Here is a 24891-nt window from a genome sequence, read left to right as displayed (position 1 = left end):
AAATAAATGCCCACCTGGTTAAGGAAACCTCGGCACTGAGTTGGCTCTCCCCCAAAGCGCTGTGGAAGGGGGGCAGAACCGGTCATACCCCGAAACACCGCAGGCGCAACAACAGGTGTCGGGGTAGACTCTGGCGCAACAACCGGAGCGGCAGTAGGAGCGGGCCCAGGAGCGACAACCGACCCATCGGCAACGGGAGCGAAATGAGCCGTGCGTTCAAGCAGGGTTTGCAACGCCACGGCGAACCGACCCAACAGGTTATCCTGCTGATCAAGTCTGGCAACCAGCGTGGGTAGCGAGGATGGCCCTGTACCGTCAGAATTCATGGCTTGGTCCTAATGTCACGGAACCATGAACCAGACGTACAACAACAGATAAGTGAAAATAAGAAGGCTTTATTGAAAATCAAGCTGTAAAGCAAAAGTCCAAACGGATGGCGAAACCGAGGCAGAGTCCTTGCGAAGCCAGAGGTCAGGAACCAGGAGGGTAGTCAGACGAAGCCGGGATCAGGAACCAGCAGGGTAGTCAGACGAAGCCAGGATCAGGAACCAGCAGGGTAGTCAGACGAAGCCAGGATCAGGAACCAACAGGGTAGTCAGACGAAGCCAGGATCAGGGACCAGAAGCAGCAGCAGTCTTAGAAGCATGTGAACATAGGAGGACCAAGCAAGGAACTGAAGCCACAGACCTCCTATATATATGAGCTAGGCATCCAGCTCCTCCCAGTGGGAAGGAGGAGCCGCAGGGTGGGAGGCTACAAGAAACCCAGAAACCAAGATGGCCGCCAGCACATGTCAAACGAAGGAGAACAGCAAGAAGGTAAGACTATGACAAGGGGCCAATCAATACACAGTCATTTGTTACCATTGCATCCCTCTGTGACATCACACTGGTCACATGACATCACACTAATAACATGTCATCATACTGGTAAGATGACATCCATCTATGACATCACACAGATAACAGAAAATCTCACTTGTCACATGACATCACACTAATGATATATGTCATCACACTGGTGACATAATATTTTACTAATATGATATTGTAGATAATTACTAATGTGATAAGCATAAACATCATCACACTAACATGACATAATGAAAGGATGACATCCCACTGATAAGATGAAATCACACCAGTCACATGACATCACATTTATAACATGAAGTCGCACTAGTAAAAAAGTACTTTACTTTTATAATATTGAACTAAAAACACCATTACATTGATAATATGACATCATACTGGATACATGACATCACACTGACAATGTGACATAATACTGGCCATATGACATCAATCTGATGGCAAGATATCACACTGGTCACATGACATCACACTGATAATATGATATCTCCCGATAACACGGCATCAAACTGATAATATGACATAATACTGGCGATATGACATCACACTGATAATATGACATAACACAGTCCACATTGCAACACTCTGATAACATGATATCGCATTGGTCACATGACATCACAGTGATAATATGACATCACATTGGCCACATTACATCACACTAATAACATGAATCACACTGGTCACATGACATCACAGTGATAATATGATATCTCCTGATAACACGGCATCAAACTGATAATATGACATAATACTGGCGATATGACATCACACTGATAATATGACATAATACTGGCGATATGACATCACACTGATAATATGACATAATACTGGCGATATGACATCACACTGATAATATGACATAATACTGGCCATATGACATCACACTGATAATATGACATAATACTGGCCATATGACATCACACTGATAATATGACATCACACCGGCCACATTGCAACACTCTGATAACATGACATCACGTTGGTCACTAGTAACATGACTTAAAGCAGTTGTAAACCGCTTGGTGCAAGGTAAAGGCATAATGTGCTAGTATGCATGGCATCCTAGCACCCTATGCGACAACTACCTGAAAACAAAGGCCTCCAGCGATACGATGTAGTCATCCATTTTCTCCCAGTCTTCCTTCCGGGTCCACGGACTCTGGCTGTGTGACAGGCCGGGCCTCCGATGACATCACTCCGGCGAATGCGCGGGGGAGCCGTCATTCAAAGCCCAGGTATCTGAAGGAACAGCATGGGGGGGGGGGGGTTCCTTCAGAGAGCATGCGCTGATGATGTCACTGGCTGCATGCAATGTAAATATCTCCTAAACGGTACAAGTTCAGGAGATATTTACAATACCTATAGAGAGGCTTACCCATAGGTACAAATTATACCTTAGACTTTACTTCCTCTTTAACTTTAGTAAATTTAGCATTACCCTCTCACTTGTCTTTAGTAATTGGATGTAGATCAGGGCACTAGGGTGGAGGAACTCCACCTTTCCCAGATCCACAATGTATCTGAGGTGACCCCCACTGGGCAACCTTGGGGTGCTCCAGTTTGGAGTCAGTCGTAGGGCACCCCATACATATCTCCCTCCCCCCTCTTCAGCCACTGACATTATTTCTGCTTCCTTGTCTCCGGCAGGTCAAGGGGTGAATCAGGTGGAGCATAACATGGAGGTGAAGCTGATGAATCTGAGTATGGGGGTGCAATCCAGAGTGGAGGGACTGAGTGAACTCGGTGAGATGGACCTCTGGGGGGGGGGGGGGGGAGGTAAGACCGGGGTTATCCCATCTACTCACCATATAAATGTTCTCCTCCACCAGGATCCCAGATGATGGTGAGAATGAAAGTCATGCAAAACTTTTTGAAAAGCATCCAAGGTGAGTTGTGAGGGGGGGGCATAAAAAATGGATGACATTTATATATTTCCTGAGTATATTGTATCCAATGATCCAACACGAATGAATGTTGAATGAAGAGGGTCCTAGAGACTGGAGGACATATATACATCCGATGAATATATTGTATACCATGATCTGAAATGATTGAATGTGGAATGAAGAGGGTCCTAGAGACTGAAGGAATACATTTAAAATGATGTCATTATTTTTGTTCTTATGTATCAATATTGTTGTTTATTTCTCTATAGAATCCGAAGTGATGAATAAAGTGGAGGACATCGAGTCCCTGGTTTTACAGATTGTATCAGACGAGGTGGCAGGTAATTGTGGAACACATTTCAGGGTGTTGGAGATGGTACACAGCCTATTCAGAATTATGTCTCAGCTCATTAATGCGAGGTGGGTGGGGGGGGGGGGTTTATTTGGAGCACTCTTATTTTTGGGTAAGCGCCAAGATTCTGATTAAACCCCCCACCCACCACAACCACCAAGCCAGGGTTGTGGAGGAGAGGCCCTTATCTTCATCAACATGGCACCCCCATGCAATATGTCTGCGACATAATGAGACTCCTTCTATAGACTTAAACATAGTCCAAGAATAGAATGAGAAATGCCCCACCACCTTAATCCAACCAAAAGGAAGATGTTGATTGTTCAAGAACAGGACTACAACTACCACCTTTATCCAATCAAAGGCAGATGTTGGTTGTCCACGGAAAGAATGGAAAACCCCCCATCACCTTCATCCAGCCAAAGGCAGATGTTACCTGTCCATGAAAAGGATGGAAAACACCCCACCACCTTCATCCAGCCAAAGGCAGATGTTACCTGTCCATGAAAAGGATGGAAAACACCCCACCACCTTCATCCAACCAAAAGCAGAAGTTACCTGTCCATGAACAGGATGGGAAACACCCCACCACCTTCATCCAACCAAAGGCAAATGTTACCTGTCCATGAACAGGATAGAAAACATCCCACCACCTTCATCCAGCCAAAGGCAGATGTTACCTGTTCATGGACAGGATGGAAAAACACCCCACCACCTTAATCCAGCCAAAGGCAGATGTTACCTGTCCATGAACAGGATGGAAAACACCCCACCACCTTCATCCAACCAAAAGCAGATGTTACCTGTCCATGAACAGGATGGGAAACACCCCACCACCTTCATCCAGCCAAAGGCAGATGATACCTGTCCATGAACAGGGTGGAAAACACCCCACCACCTTCATCCAGCCAAAGGCAGATGATACCTGTCCATGAACAGGATTGGAAACACCCCACCACCTTCATCCATCCAAAGGTAGATGTTACCTGTCCATGAACAGGATGGAAACACCCCACCACCTTCATCCAGCCAAAGGCAGATGTTACCTGTCCATGAAAAGGATGGAAAAAACCTCACCACCTTCATCCAGCCAAAGGCAGATGTTACCTGTCCATGAAAAGGATGGAAAACATCCCACCACCTTCATCCAGCCAAAGGCAGATGTTTCCTGTCCATGAACAGGATGGAAAACACCCCACCACCTCAATCCAGCGAAAGGCAGATGTTATCTGTCCATGAACAGGATGGGAAACACCCCACCACCTTCATCCAGCCAAAGGCAGATGTTTCCAGTCCATGAAAAGGATGGAAAACATCCCACCACCTTCATCCAGCCAAAGGCAGGTGTTACCTGTCCATGAACAGGATGGAAAACACCCCACCACCTTCATCCATCCAAAGGCAGATGTTACCTGTCCATGAACAGGATGGGAAACACCCCGCCACCTTCATCCATCCAAAGGCAGATGTTACCTGTCCATGAAAAGGATGGAAAACATCCCACCACCTTCATCCAGCCAAAGGCAGATGTTTCCTGTCCATGAACAGGATGGGAAACACCCCACCACCTTCATCCAGCCAAAGGCAGATGTTACCTGTCCATGAACAGAATGGGAAACACCCCACCACCTTCATCCAACCAAAAGCAGATGTTACCTTTCAATGAACAGGATGGGAAACATCCCACCACCTTTATACAATCAATGACAGAGGTTAATTCCCCAAATAAACACCCACCACCTTCATACAACCAAAGGTAGGCGTTGATTGTCCAAAAACAGGATGGAAAACACCTCAACATTTACATCCAGCCAAAGGCAGAAGTTACCTGTCCATGAACAGGATGGGAAACACCCCACCACCTTCATCCAGCCAAAGGCAGATGATACCTGTCCATAAAGAGGATGGGAAACACCCCACCACCTCCATCCAACCAAAGGCAGATGATACCTGTCCATGAACAAGATGGAAAACACCCCACCACCTTCATCCAACCAAAGGCAGAAGTTACCTGTCCATGAACAGGATGGAAAACACCCCACCACCTTCATCCAACCAAAGGCAGATGTTACCTGTCCATGAACAAGATGGAAAACACCCCACCTCCTTTATACAATCAATGACAGAGGTTAATTCCCCAAATAAACACCCACCACCTTCATACAACCAAAGGTAGATGTTGATTGTCCAAAAACAGGATGGAAAACACCTCAACATTTACATCCAGCCAAAGGCAGATGTTACCTGTCCATGAACAGGATGGGAAACACCCCACCACCTTCATCCAGCCAAAGGCAGATGTTACCTGTCCATGAACAGGATGGGAAACACCCCACCACCTTTATACAATCAATGACAGAGGTTAATTCCCCAAAGAAACACCCACCACCTTCACCTACATGATGGAAAACACCTCAACATTTACATCCAACCAAACTCAGATGTTTACTTCCAAATATAGGATAAAATACGTTCTATCACCTTTATCTAACCAAAGACAGATGCTGGTGGTGTTTTGATGATATAGAAACAAGTATAGGAAATATTTGGATTTATCAGAGGTTGAAGGTAACATTGTAAATTAAAATACTTACATATTACCTTGTTTTACTGTCTATAAACTTTTTTTTCCCATAGATTGTAATTTAATACACTATATTACCAAAAGTATTGGGACGCCTGCCCTTACACACACATGAAATTTAATAGCATCCCAGTCGTAGTCCATAGGCTTCACTATCGAGTTGGCCCACCCTTTGCAGCTAGAACAGCTTCAACTCTCCTGGGAAGGCTGTCCACAAGGTTTAGGAGTGTCAATGGGAATGTGTGTCCATTCTTCCAGAAGCGCATTTGTGAGGTCAGGCACTGATGTTGGAGAGAAGGCCTGGCTCGCAGTCTCTGCTCTAAACCATCTCAAAGGTGTTTTTTCAGGTTGGGGTCAGGACTCTGCGCATTCCAGTCAAGTTCCTACACCCCAAACTCCCTCATCCATGTCTTTGATGTCCTTGCTTTGTGCATTGGTCCAAATAATTTTGTGGAGAGGGGAATTATGGTTTGGGGTTGTTTTTCAGGGGTTGGGCTTGGCCCCTTAGTTCCTGTGATGGGAACTCTTAAGGCGCCAGCTTAGCAATATATTTTAGACAATTTCATGCTCTCAACTTTGTGGGAAGAGTTTGGGGATGGCCCCTTCCTATTCCAACATGACTGCGACCCCAGTGTACAAAGCAAGGTCCATAAAGACATGGATGAGCGAGCTTGGGGTGGAGGAAATTGGTTAACCTGCACAGAATCCTGACCTCAACCCGATAGAAAACCTTTGGGATGAATTAGAGCACAGACTGAGAGCCACGCCTTCGCATCCAACATCTGTGCCTGACCTCACAAATGCGCTTCTGGAAGAATGGTTAAACATTCCCATAGACACACTCCCAAACTTTGTGGACAGGTAGGTGTCCCAATACTTTTGGTAATATAGTGTATGTGCATGGAAATAATCAAGTTTTCTCACTTAATAGAAAGGAAATCTTTGCTCTGGTTAGTAGTGCAGCACAGTAAATGTATTTTGCTGCTCCTTTCACTTAGCACAATTGGTCTGGGGTCATCTCTGTCCTCAGACTTTGTTTTGCTCTTCCTATCTCTCATCAAATATGTCTCCCATTCTCCCCAACCACTGAAATTGCTGATAATGACTCTTCTCTTCTATTACAGGTTCTCTTTCCAATGACAATCAGAGGATATTGGCAGCTCTGGGACAACTGGCAGACCAGATCTTTAAACCGAATAGCAGTAAGTTTATCCGATTCCCACCACCAAAACTTCCCCAAAGTGTTCCCCCACATAATCATTGTTCTCCTTGGATGGAACATTTAGCAATGAAGGGTGGAAGCAGAGAAAAGTGTGAGGAGGCTTACAGAGCTTCATACGAGGCCTTCATTCTGAGAACTTTGAGGTTTCTTCTGTCTTAGGCAGTGGGATTCTGGACAATGGGCTGATATATAAAGTTTGTTAGATGTGGCAACCAAATATTAGAACCTTTGCTGTGACAACCAGATTAAATATAATTTATACTCAGAAAGAACCAATCCTCTCTACGTAGGCTTTCCCTCTCTGGAGGGTGAAGATGCACAAGTTGGGGTATGTGGCTTTAGGAGTTTCTTCGAGTTTCTTCATATACATGAGGTCTAGACTGTGCAGAGCATCAAAAGTCACTAGACCGATCTTATACTGAAACCTATTTTTGAGGTTAGGAGTAGAGTCTAAAGCCCCGTACACACGATCAGATTATCGAAAGATCTGTCGTCCGTTTTTTGTGGCATGCTAGTCTGATGTGGAAAGTGAAGAGGTTATTTTCATACGAATTTTCCCGTACGACAGAATTCTACTTCAGAAGTGATGTCATGTGTTGGATTGCTTTGTATGTGTTCTTTCATCTCTGAGCATGCCTAGTCTTGCTATTAAGATTTTTCCCTATCGAAATTTGTACTAATGAGACTAAAATTGGACGTGTGTTGACGGAGGACAAAAATTTTATAGCCTGCACATCAGGATTTTGTCAGCCAAAAAGTCGGAGTCGGCTGTCGAAAGCATCATACTAACAAGCCGAAAATCGGCAGATCGGACGTCGGCCGAAAATTCACGGCCGAATTTCGACTCGTGTGTACGAGGCTTTAGTACTGCCGGGTACCCTCCAGCAGGTCAGCAATAATGTATAGTCAATGTTTGTCAGATGTGACCTCCAACCATCACAACCTCCATTCTGACAACCAGCTGAAATATAAGTGTCACTGATAGTAATAGTACATTGAGTCCAGAAAGTGTCACATGTGCTATTCCATCAAATATCCCATAAATAAAAGGATCATTCCTCAATCAGGACAAAGGGCGGGACCATGCATATGATTCTTTAATACCCCAATAGCCAGATGCCCATCTAGACCCCATCACCTTCATCCAGCCAAAGGCAGATGTTACCTGTCCATGAACAGGATGGGGAACTTCAACACCTTCATCCAATCAAAAGCAGATTTTACCTGTCCATGAACGACATGCAAGGCATTTCTTTATACCCCAACAGCCAGATGCCCATCCAGAGCAGCTGCTGTACAGTGCAAATATAATGGAATAATATACTGTATTATCATTTATTTCTCAATTATATTATATTATATTGATTTATATAATACTATCCTTTATTAAATATTGTTACATTACATTTTATTATGTATTTTCCTTTCTTTTAATAAATAGAAAAATTAAAAAAAATGTAAAAAAAAAACAAAAAAACAAGACCTCTTCTATAGTCTTCGACATAATGAAACCCATTTTATTGTGTACAACATAACAAGACCCCCTTCTATAATCTGCAACATAACAAGACCCCTTCTATAGGGGAAGACTATAGAGGAGGTCTCATTATGTTGAAGACTAGTCTTTAGCCTTCATCATAATGAGACCCCTTCTATAGTCTTCAACATAATTAGAACCCTTCTATAGTCTTCAACATAATGAGACCCTTTCTATAGTCTTCAACATAATGAGACCCCTTCTATAGTCTTCAACATAATGAGACCTCCTCTATAGTCTTCAACATAATTAGAACCCTTCTATAGTCTTCAACATAATGAGACCCCTTCTATAGTTTTCAACATAACGAGACCCCTTCTATAGTCTTCAACATAATTAGAACCCTTCTATAGTCTTCAACATAATGAGACCCCTTCTATAGTTTTCAACATAACGAGACCCCTTCTATAGTCTTCAACATAATGAGACCTCCTCTATAATCTTCAGCATAATGAGACCCCTTCTATAGTCTTCAACATAATGAGACCCTTTCTATAGTCTTCAACATAATGAGACCCCTTCTATAGTCTTCAACATAATGAGACCTCCTCTATAGTCTTCAGCATAATGAGACCCCTTCTATAGCCTTCAACATAATTAGAACCCTTCTATAGTCTTCAACATAATGAGACCTTCTCTATAGTCTTCAACATAATGAGACCTCCTCTATAATCTTCAGCATAATGAGACCCCTTCTATAGCCTTCAACATAATTAGAACCCTTCTATAGTCTTCAACATAATGAGACCACCTCTATAGTCTTCAACATAATTCAAACCCTTCTATAGTCTTCAACATAATTAGAACCCTTCTATAGTCTTCAGCATAATGAGACCCCTTCTATAGTCTTCAACATAATGAGACCCCTTCTATAGTCTTCAACATAATGAGACCTCCTCTATAGTCTTCAGCATAATGAGACCCCTTCTATAGCCTTCAACATAATTAGAACCCTTCTATAGTCTTCAACATAATGAGACCTTCTCTATAGTCTTCAACATAATGAGACCTCCTCTATAATCTTCAGCATAATGAGACCCCTTCTATAGCCTTCAACATAATTAGAACCCTTCTATAGTCTTCAACATAATGAGACCACCTCTATAGTTTTCAACATAATTCAAACCCTTCTATAGTCTTCAACATAATTAGAACCCTTCTATAGTCTTCAACATAATTAGACCCCTTCTATAGTCTTCAACATAATGAGACCCCTTCTATAGTCTTCAGCATAATGAGACCCCTTCTATAGTCTTCAACATAATGAGACCCCTTCTATAGTCTTAGACATATTGAGACCTCCTATATAGTCTTCAACATAATTGGAAAAACCCTTGTAAAGTCTTCAGCATAATTCGAACCCTTCTATAGTCTTCAACATAATTTTAACCCTTCTATAGTCTTCCACATAATGAGACCTCCTCTATAGTCTTCAGCATAATGAGACCCTTTCTATAGTCTTCAACATATTGAGACCTCCTCTATAGTCTTCAACATAATTAGAACAATTCTATAGTCTTCAACATAATTAGAACAATTCTATAGTCTTCAACATAATTAGAACCCTTCTATAGTCTTCAGCATAATGAGACCCTTTCTATAGTCGTCAATATATTGAGACCTCCTCTATAGTCTTCAGTAGATATGGGCTTCGAGTTTGACTCGAACATCGGGTGTTCGTGTGTTCACTGAACACATTAACATATGGAGTGCTTTGCGGGAAATTCGCCCGCCGATGAGCGCCCCATAATGCACTGCACATTGCAGTGCATAAAGTGCTTGTGATTGGCCAAAGCATGCACCTGACCTGTATGCTCTGGCCAATCACAGCACAATGCCCTGTCATTGCCATGATTGGACAAAGGCAGGGTGTCTTTAACCAATCATAACACAGGGGCTAAGTCCACACCTCACGCTATATAAGGCTGCTGCTGACACAGCAGCCGTGTATAGTGTGTTAGGGCGAGATAGAAGTGAGTTTAGGCAGGTAGTGGATTTATCAGCCAATGCAGTATAGATATGTAGCACTGCCCCCTTGAGGACTGCTGGATATTGAACTTTCGAGTCCCCCTGGGTTACCGGTAGCAACTGTAGCATGCACAATTTAACTCTTTTCACTCTGGCTCAGTCAATGAACAGTCTAGAGATGTAGTTGTTTTGCAGTTTATTTTAAATTAGGAATGGGAGAAGGGAAGAGTGGGATATGCCAGAATCTATTCACAAAGATGTGGACTCCTGTCTGTAGATGCAGCCAGGCTGCTGGTTCACCTTGCCACTAGATGAACTTTAGTATTAAGTCTCTTAGCACATAACTTGATTAAGCAACTATCTTCGGGGGTACTCGCCTAGCACCCCCTTTCACTTCACCAGCTGACACCTGTCCTCTGACTATACTACTCCGGGTTGGCCCCCCTCAGGTCAGACACGAACCCTAGACATGAACCCCTGTACTCACAGTACTGTTTTTCGAGGGTCTCCAGTGTCTTAACCCCTCCAGTCAGTTCTCCGGGGCCTCTGGGTTCGGTTCCTTCCTTCTGGTCCACCAGGCCGACCGCCTGTGACCACACACCCACTGCTACAGAGGAGGAGGCAGCCGCCACCCTCCTTCCGGGACTCTGCTCATAAGCCAAAGATCCCGAGCACATGATGTGCTCCTGGCTTTTATACCACATCCCAGAATGCACCGAGACAACCAGTCTGTGCCAATCACTGAAGCTGTATCAAAGCCTGTGTACCCAATTGGCCTGGTTTTCTCCACTTTCCAATATGCCTCCCTATTGGACCAGTGTGGAACACTCCCTAGACCAGATGAATCACACACTGAGCGCCATGAGCAGACCTTTCAAAACAGTGAGGTTTATTGAAACTTTTGGTACAATACAAAAATAGACCGTGCATTGAAACTTCGACCATATTCACAATACACAGGGGTACAAAAATACAAATATTCACAGTGATTAACACTTAGAAACAGAACAGACATAGTAAAGAAAAATAAGGCAGTAGTCAGTTACTTTCTTTCGGCCCAACACTCAAGCAAACAATATTGGTTTAACAGGGACGGTCAGCATAAAGTAGTTACCTACTTCACTACTGAGCCGTATCAGGGCATTGCACCCATTTGTCCCAAATCTTGTTGAACTTCTGAGGGCACCCCCTATGTTTATATAAAAGTTTATGAAATGGGATGACACTATTAATTTCCTTAATCCACAATCCTAAAGTAGGAGGAGTAGGTCTCATCCACCGTCTGGCTATCAATTTAACAAGGTTTCCTGAAGAAATATGACAGTGGATTTGGGCATCTCTCCATCCGGATAGACCCCCAGGAGACACTCCTTAGGAGAGAGTTGTAGAGGAGACCCCATTTTGTCATGTAGAAATGTGACTACCTGTTGCCATAGAGTCTGTAATTGGGGACAGCTCCACAGTAGATGAAAGTAGATGAAAGAAGGAGGCATCAGGGTCTCCGCACATAGGACAAGAGGGGACCAAGTCAGGGTGATATTTGGACAGTCTAAGTGGGGTGAGATAAGCCTGGTGTAATATAAAGGTCTGGGTTAGGCGATCCGACAGTTTTGGCGACACTCTGCGGCACGTCTCCAGGGCATCCTCCCACTCCTCATCCTCCATGGCCCCCACACTACGCTCCCAGCGGGTCTTAAGTGCAAAAGCTAAAGTGGTCGAAGAAGGTGTGTGGAGCTCAGAGTAGAACATGGAAATGAGGTGACTGGGTTCTGTACTTTTAACAATCTCAAGGGTGGTAATCGATTCCATCTCAGGAGGGCCGTCAGGGAATTGAGATCTATAGGCATGGGAGAGCTGTAAGTATCTGTAGTGCATGGGGCCCTGGAGCGCAAACTGGTCTCGCAGGGTCTCGTAAGACCGCAGACCAGTGGTCGTGGAGATATGGCTAAGGAGAAGAATACCCCTCCCACTCCATACCGACAGGTCAGGGATGGAGAGAAACTCACGCAATGTGCTATTATGCCACAGAGGGGTAAATGTGTGGAATGGAGGGCACCGAAGCCTGGACGCTACTACCTCCCAGATCCGACAATAGTGATATAGAAGAGATCTGGGGCACAGGGGCTCCAACGAGCCCCTGACGCCCCTAAGGATAACTAGAAGGGGGTCCCCGAGGGGATGAGCCCACCCAGGGCAGAGCAGGGTCAAGAAGCGCTCTCTATCCGTTTTATCTATGTGAAAGAACTGGGACAACTGAGCTGCCAGATAGTACAGATTAAAATCCGGCAGGGCCAACCCCCCTAGATTTGTAGGATTCTTGAGCTTGCGCCAGGAGATCTTGTGCCGGTTAGCACCCCAAACAAAGGTCTTGAGGAGTGATTCCATCTGCTTAAACAGCTTGAGTGGCAGATAAATAGGAGAGTGCCATACAACATAGAGAATTTTGGGAAGGAGAACCATTTTAATTAAATTGACTCTACCCATCACTCCCAGAGGTAATTTGGACCATACTTGAATTTTAGCCTTAAGCAGAGGGAACAAGGGTTGAACGTTATCCGGGACATAATCTGCTGAGCTAGCTGTCACTTGAATCCCTAAGTATTTAATGCGGGATACACATTGTAGGGCTGGGTTTGCGGGGGCGATCGCCTGCGGGCTCTCGTCAAGTGGAAGAATTTGAGACTTATCCCAGTTTATCTGAAAACCGGAGAATCGTCCGTACCGTTCAATTAAAGAAAGGGCTGTGAGCAGGGATTCTCGAGAGTCTTCCAAATACAGCAAAGTGTCATCAGCATACATGCTGATTTTCTCCTCTAGTGGTCCCCTACGTAGGCCACGAATCCCGGGATGTGCTCTAATGGCCATCGCCAGGGGTTCCGCGGCCAGGGCATACAGCAGGGGGGAGAGGGGGCACCCCTGTCGAGTGCCACGGGATAAAGGGAAGGCGGTCGACTGCCAGCCGTTGGCCAGGACCCTAGCTACCGGGGCGCTATATAGAAGTTTGACCCACTTAATAAAATTAGGTCCAAAGCCATATCGGTCCAGGCAGGTCCATAAAAATGGCCACTCTACCGAGTCGAATGCTTTAGCCGTGTCCAAGGAGACCACCACCCTGCCACCCATTCCGTTGTGTTGTGCCTGGAGATTCATGAATAACTGGCGAAGGTTAAATGAGGTGTTCCTCCCAGGCATGAACCCGGCCTGGTCCGAGTGTATGAGTGAAAGGATCACCTTGTTAAGACGGAGGGATAAAATTTTCGGAAGGATTTTAGTGTCTACTGGGAGCAAAGAGATGGGACGGTAAGACTCTGGGGCGTGTAAGTCTTTGCCCGGCTTGGGGATGAGCACAATTAACGCCTCCCGCATAGAAGGGGGCAGGGCTGCATCCTTGAACAAGGATTGAAACAAAGCCAATAATTTAGGAGAAAGGAGATCCGAATATTGGGAGAAGAACTCAATCGGGAGGCCGTCTAGGCCGGGGGCCTTAGATCTAGGGAACTTGGACACGGCTTCTGCAATCTCCTCCACAGAAACGGGTGCCTCGAGGGTCGCCAACTGGTCGGATGTCAAAGTGGGAAAGTCAATAAAGTCCAAAAAGTCATGCATGTCAGTGCAGTCAGCAGGGGCCTTAGAGGTGTAAAGTGTACTAAAAAATGATCGGAAACACTGTGTCACCGCAGCAGGATCAGTGATCTCATTACCCAGGTCATCCTTTAAAGTAATAACTACCGGGGGCCTATCCTCACAATGGACTAAATATGCGAGGAGTTTCCCCGCCCGCTCTCCATGTGCAAACAGATTCTGCTTCTGAAAAAACATCTTAGATTTCGCCTTCTCATATTCAAGGTGGGAAAGGACTTTAGAGGTCAATTTATACTGGGATTCATGTGTCGGAGTCGGGTCCGCCATAAAGGCCTGTTCAGCTTCAGTTAGATTTGTCGTTGCCCTGGAGATCTCCTCGGCAGCCCGCGCTCTAACAGCTTTGATTTTGGAAATCATAGTGGATCTGGCGAACAGTTTAAATGCCTCCCACACCGCAGCCGGGGAGGCAGTGCCCTCATTATCAGAAAAGAATTGTGTCCAGGTCCCCTCAATGTCGTTCCCATCAGACACCAAGGGGAGCCAGGCGGGATTCAGGCGCCAGGCCGGGGGAGGTCTATTACAGGGCAAGGACAACAGTATCCAAAAAGGGCAGTGATCAGACAGAGTCCGTGGGGCGAAGCCCGCCGCCAGTAACCTGGGGAGCAGGGTTCGAGACAACAATATCATGTCAATGCGTGACATAGAATGGTGTGCAGCCGAGAAGCAGGAGTACGCACGCTGAGCGGGGTACTTGCTGCGCCAGGAGTCGGCCAAACCAAAGCTCTCCAACAATCGGGAGAACCTGGTCGGGGACGACCCCGGCGGCGCCTGGGAGGCGCCACCGGATCTATCCAGACCCGAGTCCATCACATTCTTAAAGTCGCCCAGCCAGATCACCGGGGCCCCCGGGCATTGTGCCATAAACGCCAATCCCTCCATTATTACCACAGTAGAGTAAGGGGGGGGCACATAGAAAGCCATCAGCAGCATCAATTCCCCATAGACTGACGTTTTGAGAAAGACATATCTACCCATTGGGTCGACCTGAGATCCTAGGAGCTGGAAATGTACCGATTTGGCCACCAGAAGCGCCACACCTCTGGAGTGCGAGCTATATGCCGAGTGCTGCACCCAGCCAACCCAGGGCCGTTTGAGAGACTGCTGTACGCGGCCCTCCAAGTGTGTTTCCACCAGTACTATAATGTCAGCCCGGACACGGCGTAAAACATTAAAGACAGCCGTCCGTTTAATCTTATCGCGCATACCCCTGACATTCCACGTCAACAATTTCAATGCGGCCATGGCAGGGGTAATACGGAGCGTGGAGCGGAGGCTCCCAGGATCCCAGGCAATAAGGCCACAGAACTAACAATTCCACGGTCATACACTAGCATTAATAAACGGCAGCAAAAGAGCAGGCAGTTAGCACTTGAGGTCAATGTGCATAGAACATAAACAGTATAGAGATTGTACCAAATATAAACTGTAAACAATGGTAATACCCAAATCCCCCCTCCCTGCCCTGCACCAACCCCAACTTGTGCGGGCATGTTCCCAAACAAGCGCCTCAACCAGAACAGGCCCACATGCGACTGGTAAAGAGCAAAACCAGGGAGCCAGGGACCCCCAGGATAGTCAGCAAAAGTACAGCAAAATACAACTAGGATAAGCAAGGGGACCCGGGGGCCCAGGTCCAACAAAAGTCGCAGGGGGCAACAGGGGAGTTGGGCGCAAACACACGCCTGAGCGGGTGTAGGGGGCGAAAACCAACAGGTGTATCGCTGGGTAGCAAAGCCTATGGGCAGGTGGAAATCCATAGGAAGAGAACAGAAAAGTCAGTTCCATCTGTGGAGCTAGGACGCTCCGCCGGTCAAACACAGGAGCAGCAGGTCAGGGAAATGAGGGGGGAGGGGGGGGAGGGGGATGCAAAGTCTTGAGTTCCGCAGGATCTACAAAACCCCCTCCACCTCTGCAGCAGTGAAAGGTATAGGCAATCAGGGAGAAAGTATCATGAAGTCGCCAGGGCAAGGTGGTCAGGCTCTAGCTTCCAGTCCTTCTAACCAGGAGATGGCGGTTTCCGGATCCTCAAAGAAGTGGGCTCGGTCCTCACCCTCCACTCTAAGACGGGCTGGGTACAACATAGAGTATTTGATATTCTTGATACGCAGCCTGCGTTTGACCTCCAAAAAGCTCTGCCATACGTCTGAGTGAGCAATTGTTCCAAATAGGATGAGGGGTCCGCACCTTCAGAGCCCTCCGGGAGGCCAATAAACCGCAGGTTACAGCGGCGCAGCCTATTCTCCATGTCATCCTGTTTTTGGAGGATAAGGTGTACTTGTTGCTGCAGCCTGTCTGAGGAGCTTTGCAATGGGGGGAGGGAGTCTTCCACCTCGCTAATTCTGTGTTCAGCCTCACCAACTCTGTCCCTTAGCTTCTGCATATCCTGGCGCATCAATGATATATCTACCTTCACCTCCTCGATTTTAGTTGTCAGCATGGTCTGGCAAGTGGCAATCGCTTCCAATACCCTGGATGTAGCAGGGCTCTCAGGCTCCTCCACCACAAGCGACGGGCCGGCGCCATCTTGGATCGGGGCCTCCTTCTCCAGCCTCCGGAATGCAGCCAATTTTGCCGCAGCTTCGGAGCCTTTCTTCGGCGGAGACATGCGGAGGTCGGTGCCGCGGGTGTGTGGGAGGTGAAGGGAGGATTATCGTGCCCGGAGGGCTGCAGGATTAGCGGTAAAGGATATCGGTCCGGCGGAGCTCCTCTCACACACGTCCTCTTACATGCTGCGCCAGGCCACGCCCCCGCCATGAGCAGACCTAATTCACAAATCCTGCCCTCTGTTAAGCAGACAGCAATATAGAATTTGCCTGCTGCTCCTCTAATAGGCAGACAGAGCCAAAAACTATACTTACTACCTAGCACCTACCTAGGAGGGTGCTACAGATATATCAGCCCGTTCAGTATAGATATTTCAGCCAGTGCAGTATATATCGGCCCATTTAGTATATATCAGCCAGTGCAGTATATATCAGCCAGTGCATTATATATCAGCCCCTGCAGTATATATGTATCACCAGTGCATTATATATCAGCCCCCTGCAGTATATATCAGCAGTGTAGTATACAGTGCCTTGCGAAAGTATACGGCCCCCTTGAACTTTGCGACCTTTTGCCACATTTCAGGCTTCAAACATAAAGATATAAAACTGTATTTTTTTGTGAAGAATCAACAACAAGTGGGACACAATCATGAAGTGGAACGAAATTTATTGGATATTTCAAACTTTTTTAACAAATAAAAAATGGAAAAATTGGGCATGCAAAATTATTCAGCCCCCTTAAGTTAATACTTTGTAGCGCCACCTTTTGCTGCGATTACAGCTGTAAGTCGCTTGGGGAATGTCTCTATCAGTTTTGCACATCGAGAGACTGAAATTTTTTGCCCATTCCTCTTTGCAAAACAGCTCAAGCTCAGTGAGGTTGGATGGAGAGCGTTTGTGAACGGCAGTTTTCAGTTCTTTCCACAGATTCTCGATTGGATTCAGGTCTGGACTTTGACTTGGCCATTCTAACACCTGGATATGTTTATTTGTGAACCATTCCATTGTAGATTTTGCTTTATGTTTTGGATCATTGTCTTGTTGGAAGACAAATCTCTGTCCCAGTCTCAGGTCTTTTGCAGACTCCATCAGGTTTTCTTCCAGAATGGTCCTGTATTTGGCTCCATCCATCTTCCCATAAATTTTAACCATCTTCCCTGTCCCTGCTGAAGAAAAGCAGGCCCAAACCATGATGCTGCCACCACCATGTTTGACAGTGGGGATGGTGTGTTCAGGGTGATGAGCTGTGTTGCTTTAACGCCAAACATAACGTTTTGCATTGTTGCCAAAAAGTTTGATTTTGGTTTCATCTGAGCAGAGCCCCTTCTTCCACATGTTTGGTGTCTCCCAGGTGGCTTGTGGCAAACTTTAAATAAAACTTTTTATGGATATCTTTAAGAAATGGCTTTCTTCTTGCGACTCTTCCATAAAGACCAGATTTGTGTAGTATACGACTGATTGTTGTCCTATGGACAGAGTCTCCCACCTCAGCTGTAGATCTCTGCAGTTCATCCAGAGTGATCATGGGCCTCTTGGCTGCATCTCTGATCAGTCTTCTCCTTGTATGAGCTGAAAGTTTAGAGGGACGGCCAGGTCTTCGTAGATTTGCAGTGGTCTGATACTCCTTCCATTTCAATATTATCACTTGCACAGTGCTCCTTGGGATGTTTAAAGCTTGGGAAATCTTTTTGTATCCAAATCCGGCTTTAAACTTCTCCACAACAGTATCTCGGACCTACCTGGTGTGTTCCTTGTTCTTCATGATGCTCTCTGTGCTTTAAATGGACCTCTGAGACTATCACAGTGCAGGTGCATTTATACGGAGACTTGATTACACACAGGTGGATTCTATTTATCATCATTAGTCATTTAGGTCAACATTGGATCATTCAGAGATCCTCACTGAACTTCTGGAGAGAGTTTGCTGCACTGAAAGTAAAGGGGCTGAATAATTTTGCACGCCCAATTTTTCAGTTTTTTATTTGTTAACAAAGTTTGAAATATCCAATAAATTTTGTTCCACTTCATGATTGTGTCCCACTTGTTGTTGATTCTTCACAAAAAATTACAGTTTTATATCTTTATGTTTGAAGCCTGAAATGTGGCAAAAGGTCGAAAAGTTCAAGGGGGCAGAATACTTTCGCAAGGCACTGTATATCAGACAGAGCAGTATATATCACCCCATGCAGTATATATCCGACAGTGTAGTATATATCAGTAGCGCAGTATATATTAAACAGTGCAGTATATATCAACAGTATAGTATATATCAGCCAGGATGGGGGGGGGGGGGGACGAGATCGCCCCCAACCCCCATCCTGGCCAGCCAGGCTGCTTGCTCGGATAAGGGTCTGGTATGGATTTTGGGGGGAACCCCACATCATTTTTTTTTCAATTTTGGCATAAAATCAGTACCATACCCGAAGGGCCTGGTGTGACGGATTGACTGGCACCCCGACTGGGTACCTCCGTTGACGGATACTCCTAGTGCTTCCCAAGGGCTCCAAGCATTCCACCAGATACCATAACCACCACTGATCCCACAAACCCCCGCAGCTTGGTTGGGGTCTCGCCGTCTCCTACCCACCCTGGACCTACGATAAAGCTCCAGGTTCCAGTGGGTGAACCTCTCTTTCCCCAGAGAGTGAAGCAGGAACCGGAACAAGCTTAGTGATTATTCAAGGGAGTATGAAGAGCATAGCAATCTCTTGTAGCAAGTTTTCCCAATAAGAGACAGGACTCTAGATTTTCATCTGTATTGTCGGGAGCCAACAGAACATTACAACCGTGAGCAATTTTAAATTACATTTTTTCCTTTAGAAATGTCAGTATTGCTGCAGCAGGCTCCATACATCGTACAGATGCACCACTTTACAGGCACATTCAGGGGACCCCCCAGGCACAATATTTAAAGAAATGTTTAATTTTTACTGTTTCACTTTAAGCATTATTAAAATCACTGCTCCTGTAAAAATGATCCTTTTTAAAAAAAAAAAATGTTTGCATTGATGCATGTCCTCCAGGGCAGTACCCGGGCCCCCATGAACTTTTTTTGGGCAATAACTTGCATTTAAGCCTTTAAAATGAGGACTTTTGATTTTTCATGTTCGAGTCCCATAGACTCCAATGGAGTTTGAAAGTTCTAACAAAGTTTTCCCCCTTTTGCAGTGTTCTGGTGCGAACCAAACCGGGGGGTGTTCAACTCATCACTAGTCTTTAGCATAATGAGACCCCTTCTTATAGTCCTAAACATAATGAGACCTTCTCTATAGTCTTCTTCAACATAATTAGAACCCTTTTATAGTCTTCAGTATAATAAAAGTATAATAAAACTCCTTTTATAGTCTTCAACATTGTAAGAACCCTCCAGTATATTAAAATCCCTCTTATAACCCCTATAGAACCCTCTAGTGTGCTAGAGTAGGTAGTGTTAAGTTTTTGTTAGTATAGGGAAAAGGTTTTCGCTTAGCTGGCAGCCAAGCCTGTGTTTGAATCTGGGTCGGGTGAGTGACTTAAGGAGGCTGGTATGACTTATTAGGCAGCATCTCTGGTACCTCCCCCTACTTCTAGAACTTGCTAGAACCTTCCAGAAGAATGGGAAGGAGGATAGGAGGAGCTGCCTGGAGTATTCACGAGGACCCTGACCTATTCCCAACATATGGGTAGGCAGGGGGCATGCTTAGGGTCAGCCCAGCTGGGCAGGAGAGTTCAGGTGAAAGTTGGAGATGGAGGCTGTTGTTGGGCCCTTAAGGGATAACCCCCCTAGTCTGGGGGGTGACCTTGGGCCTGGGAGCTCGGGTGCAGAAGGTATCCTCTGATATCCCAGTGAGAAATCCTGTTTAGTGGCATGAAAACAAGTGTGAGGACAGCAGGAGCCAGAGAGCACATCCGGGAAATCTCCAAGGAAAAGACAGCCAGGTGGGCTGGTGAATGTTACAGTCGGGGAGGACTGAGAGGATTGGATGAGAACAGTCTCGGATGGATGCAGAGTCAGTCTGGGAGGACTGTGGAAGCATAGCCAGGAGGGCTAGAGAAAGAGACAGCTACAGCCAGGTGGGCTGGCAGTGCCTGAAGAGGTGGTGCTGGGATCAGTAGCCACAGGAGGACAGTTGGGCACTAGGGCATTACTACACAAACAAGGGGCCCATGGTCCCTGCCTGTAAAGGGCATTTGCTGAAATCTGACTGAGCCTTAATGTCAGATCACTAGATGGTCCTGGGAATTTGCTTAATGTGCTTTAAGCAAGAGTTGTGCTGGAGAAGCTGAAGAGTGTAAGCAGACTGTGCAGAAGAAGTTGTCCCTAAAATAGTTCTGCTAAAGTCAATTGGGCATCCCATAATACCCCTATCCCCACCCAAGTTTAATACCCCCAATAATAATACAAAAACAAAGCTGCAAGGACTGTTTGTTGACTCTTGCCTGGCTGTGCAGGGTGGGGGATCCCTTATTCACCAGTGGCTCCTGCAGGGGTAGCGCTGCACCCCAAACAGATGTCTCCATTATTTTCAGATTAGTAATATTTTACCAACTTCAACAACCTTGACTACTGTGACCAGAAGAAACCTCTAGACGTCTCAGCATCCTCTCCTCTCCCCTCAGGCTCCGCTGACCCATCGTGTGATCGGGGTTGGGTACACCATGGCCCCAGCTGCTACTTGGTGATCCGAAGTACCAAGCCATGGTCATCTGCCAAGAAGGACTGCGAGGACAGGAAGAGTCACCTGGTGGTCATCAACGATGAGGAGGAGATGGTGAGAATAGAGGGGTGATGGTGGGATTTCATTAAGAGATAAAGGGGGTTAACGGTCACTCAACTGGACCCCAATACCTGTATATGAGAAGATTGGTGAGTGACACCAATAGGAGGGCTCATGGTACAGAGACTGATGTGACTGTGGGGGGGGGGGGGCATTAGAGTGTAAGCTCTTCTGGTACAGAGACTGATGTGACTGTGGGGGAGGGACATTAGAGTGTAAGCTCCTCTGGTACAGAAACTGATGTGACTGGGGGGGGGGGGGGGTGGAGGTGACATTAGAGTGTAAGCTCCTCTGGTACAGAGACTGGTGTGACTGTGGGGAGGGGACATTGGAGTGTAAGCTCCTCTGGTAAAGAGACTGATGTGACTGTGGGGAGGGGACATTAGAGTGTAAGCTCCTCTGGTAAAGAGACTGATGTGACTGTGGGGAGGGGACATTAGAGTGTAAGCTCCTCTGGTACAGAGACTGGTGTGACTGTGGGGGAGGGGACATTAGAGTGTAAGCTCCTCTGATACAGAGACTGATGTGACTGTGGGGGGAGGGGACATTAGAGTGTAAGCTCCTCTGGTACAGAGACTGATGTGACTGTGGGGGAGGGGACATTATAGTGTAAGCTCCTCTGGTACAGAGACTGGTGTGACTGTGGGGGAGGGTAAATTAGAGTGTAAGCTGAGCTCCTGTTGTACAGAGACTGATGTGACTGTGGGGGAGAGGACATTAGAGTGTAAGCTCCTCTGGTACAGAGACTGATGTGACTGTGAGGGGAGGGGACATTAGAGTGTAAGCTCCTCTGGTACAGAGACTGATGTGACTGTGAGGGGAGGGGACATTAGAGTGTAAGCTCCTCTGGTACAGAGACTGATGTGACTGTGGGGGAGGGGACATTAGAGTGTAAGCTCCTCTGGTACAGAGACTAATGTGACTGTGGGGGAGGGGACATTAGAGTGTAAGCTCCTCTCGTACAGAGACTGGTGCGACTGTGGGGGAGGGGACATTAGAGTGTAAGCTCCTCTGGTACAGAGACTGGCGTGACTGTGGGGGAGGGGACATTAGAGTGTAAGCTCCTCTGGTACAGAGACTGATGTGACTGGCTCAGTGATCTCTGTACAGCACTGCGGTATATGTCAGAGCTATATAAATTTATATGAATAATAATAGTGTGTGACTGTGGGGGAGGGGACATTAGAGTGTAAGCTCCTCTGGTACAGAGACTGATGTGACTGTGGGGGAGGGGACATTAGAGTGTAAGCTCCTCTGGTACAGAGACTGATATGACTGTGTGGGGAGGGGACATTAGAGTGTAAGCTCCTCTGGTACAGAGACTGATGTGACTGTGGGGGAGGGGACATTAGAGTGTAAGCTCCTGTGGTACAGAGACTGATGTGACTGTGGGGGAGGGGACATTAGAGTGTAAGCTCCTCTGGTACAGAGACTGATGTGACTGGCTCAGTGATCTCTGTACAGCACTGCGGTATATGTTAGAGCTATTTAAATTTATATGAATAATAATAGTGTGTGACTGTGGGGGAACATTAGACTGTAAGCTCCTTTGGTTGTCAATACCTATACAGGTAATATTGGTAAATGGCCGCCATCACAATGTTGTATTTGTCTCTCTGAAGGGTTTTCTGGGGACAATCATGAAGTCGGTTTGGCGGGTGTGGATCGGTCTGAAGGAGGAGGACTCTGCCTGGAAATGGGTGGATGGGACTTCTTATGACAAAACTTCCAAGTAAGAGACAAAAACCCCAAATATTTACATCTCCCCCCTCCCTCAATGCACAGAAACTGATAGTCCCATCAAAGTAAAATGTATCCTTTTCTGAGCAGATTGGGGAACACGCTCCCTACAGATCTCTGCTTGTTACTGGAGCCAGACTATGGATCCTGAAATGTCCTGTACAGCAGCACTTATACTGGGAGAGCTGACAAGAGAGAGTCAAGAGTGCAACATGGGCTTATCAGACTGCTGCTCCTTCACTGTCCAATCACAGGCAGGGGGTGGGAGGTGACCAGGCTGTATTGCTTAACTGTAGCGATTGAAAGTCAGGTCAGCACCCTGGATGGACAGTGAAGATTCCTCCAGAGGTGGATTTCCTCCATCCTTGCTTTTGGTCAGTGACAGCCTCAATCTGATCTGTAATGTCTCTTCTTTCCTGCAGGTTCTGGAAGAACATTGAGACCAATTATTGGCACAGCCAATGGATGTTTGAGAAATATGGAACATGGGAGGAGTGCGGGCTGCTGAGGGATGAAAATGAACTTAGAAAATCCCATTGTTCCAACAATTTTCCATACATCTGTGAGAAGAAGATGTCTTGACCTGCACTGATGAACCCTAGAAAACACACCTGATATCTCCATCCGCTCATTACTCCGCCTCCTGCACTACAGTGTCCTGACCTGCACTGATGAACCCTAGAAAAGATCTGATATCTCCATCTTCTCATCACTCCGCCTCCTGCACTACAGTGTCCTGACCTACATTGATGAACCTTAGAAAAGATCTGATATCTCCATCTGCTCATCACTCCGCCCCCTGCACTACAGTGTCCTGACCTGGACTGATGAACCCTAAAAAACACCCAATATCTCCATCCACTCATCACTCCGCCCCCTGCACTACAGTATCCTGACCTGGACTGATGAACCCTAAAAAAAAAACTGATATCCCCATCAGGTTATCACTTCGCCTCCTTCACTACATTGTCCTGAACTGGACTGATGAACCCTAGAAAACCTGACATCTCCACCCGCTCATAATTCCGCCTCCTGCACTTCCATGTCCTTACTAGGGATGATCGAACTTTTCAAAAGTTCGGTTCGACCAGAACACCCGAACTTCCCGAAAGTTCGGCCCGGACTTCAGAACCCCATTGAAATCAATGGGACCCAAAGTTCGGTAATCAAAAAAACACAATTTTGAAGCCCTAAAACCCAATAAATGCCCCTAAAAAGTGGCTAGGGTTCTGGGTCATGCCCCAGGGACTATTAATCACACAAAAATAAGTTCTTAAAAATTGTCATTTTTGATAGAGAGCCAATTATTGAAAATATTATTGAAAAAAAATGAGATTTCTTTGGATTTAGTGTCTGTGGGGTCTAAAAAGTGTAGCTGGGAAGTTTCAGCTCTGTAGCATGTCCAGAACCAGAAAAAAAGTTTGTTTGTATTAGAATGAATATAGAACAGGGATATGGCTCCGCTATTTTCACACCTTGCCGGTTTTGTAGCAAGCGTTTTTTTGGACATTTTTTTGGGGGGTCTTTGGAGGCAGGCATAACATCAGAACTTCTGTGTAGGGGGTATATATACACACACATGTATGTCTATATACACATACACATATATAGGTGTGAAAGTAGCAGAACACTATACTTGCGCTAATGAAATAATTCACACCCATATGGCTTCTCTGCTATAACACCTATATGTGTGTATGTGTATAAATACCCCTATACAGAAGTTCAGATGTTTTGCCTGCCTCCAAAGACCCCCAAAAAATGCCCCAAAAAAAAAACGCC

At 46.0% G+C, this 24891-nt stretch overlaps 1 protein-coding gene across 1 annotated transcript in view; it reads left to right on the top strand.

The window, feature by feature from the left end:
* The window catches only part of LOC309554230 (asialoglycoprotein receptor 1-like), a gene marked incomplete at its 5' end in the record, with an annotated part of 30753 nt that extends 6735 nt beyond the window's left edge, over positions 1 to 24018 (top strand). Inside the window, 7 exons of the mRNA XM_082255866.1 lie at positions 2523 to 2618; positions 2705 to 2761; positions 3031 to 3102; positions 6822 to 6899; positions 21212 to 21363; positions 22992 to 23101; positions 23532 to 24018. Coding sequence (XP_082111992.1) covers positions 2523 to 2618; positions 2705 to 2761; positions 3031 to 3102; positions 6822 to 6899; positions 21212 to 21363; positions 22992 to 23101; positions 23532 to 23691 — 725 coding nt within the window. The 3' untranslated portion in view covers positions 23692 to 24018. The remainder of the gene's footprint in view (positions 1 to 2522; positions 2619 to 2704; positions 2762 to 3030; positions 3103 to 6821; positions 6900 to 21211; positions 21364 to 22991; positions 23102 to 23531) is intronic.
* Positions 24019 to 24891: the final 873 nt, after the last annotated feature.

Source organism: Pelophylax lessonae (genome assembly GCF_965119305.1).
Source record: "Pelophylax lessonae genome assembly, chromosome: 4".
In the NCBI taxonomy this organism is placed as follows: Eukaryota; Metazoa; Chordata; class Amphibia; order Anura; family Ranidae; genus Pelophylax; species Pelophylax lessonae.
Note: the sequence above shows the minus strand (reverse complement) of the source record. Positions and strands in the feature narration are given on the sequence as shown.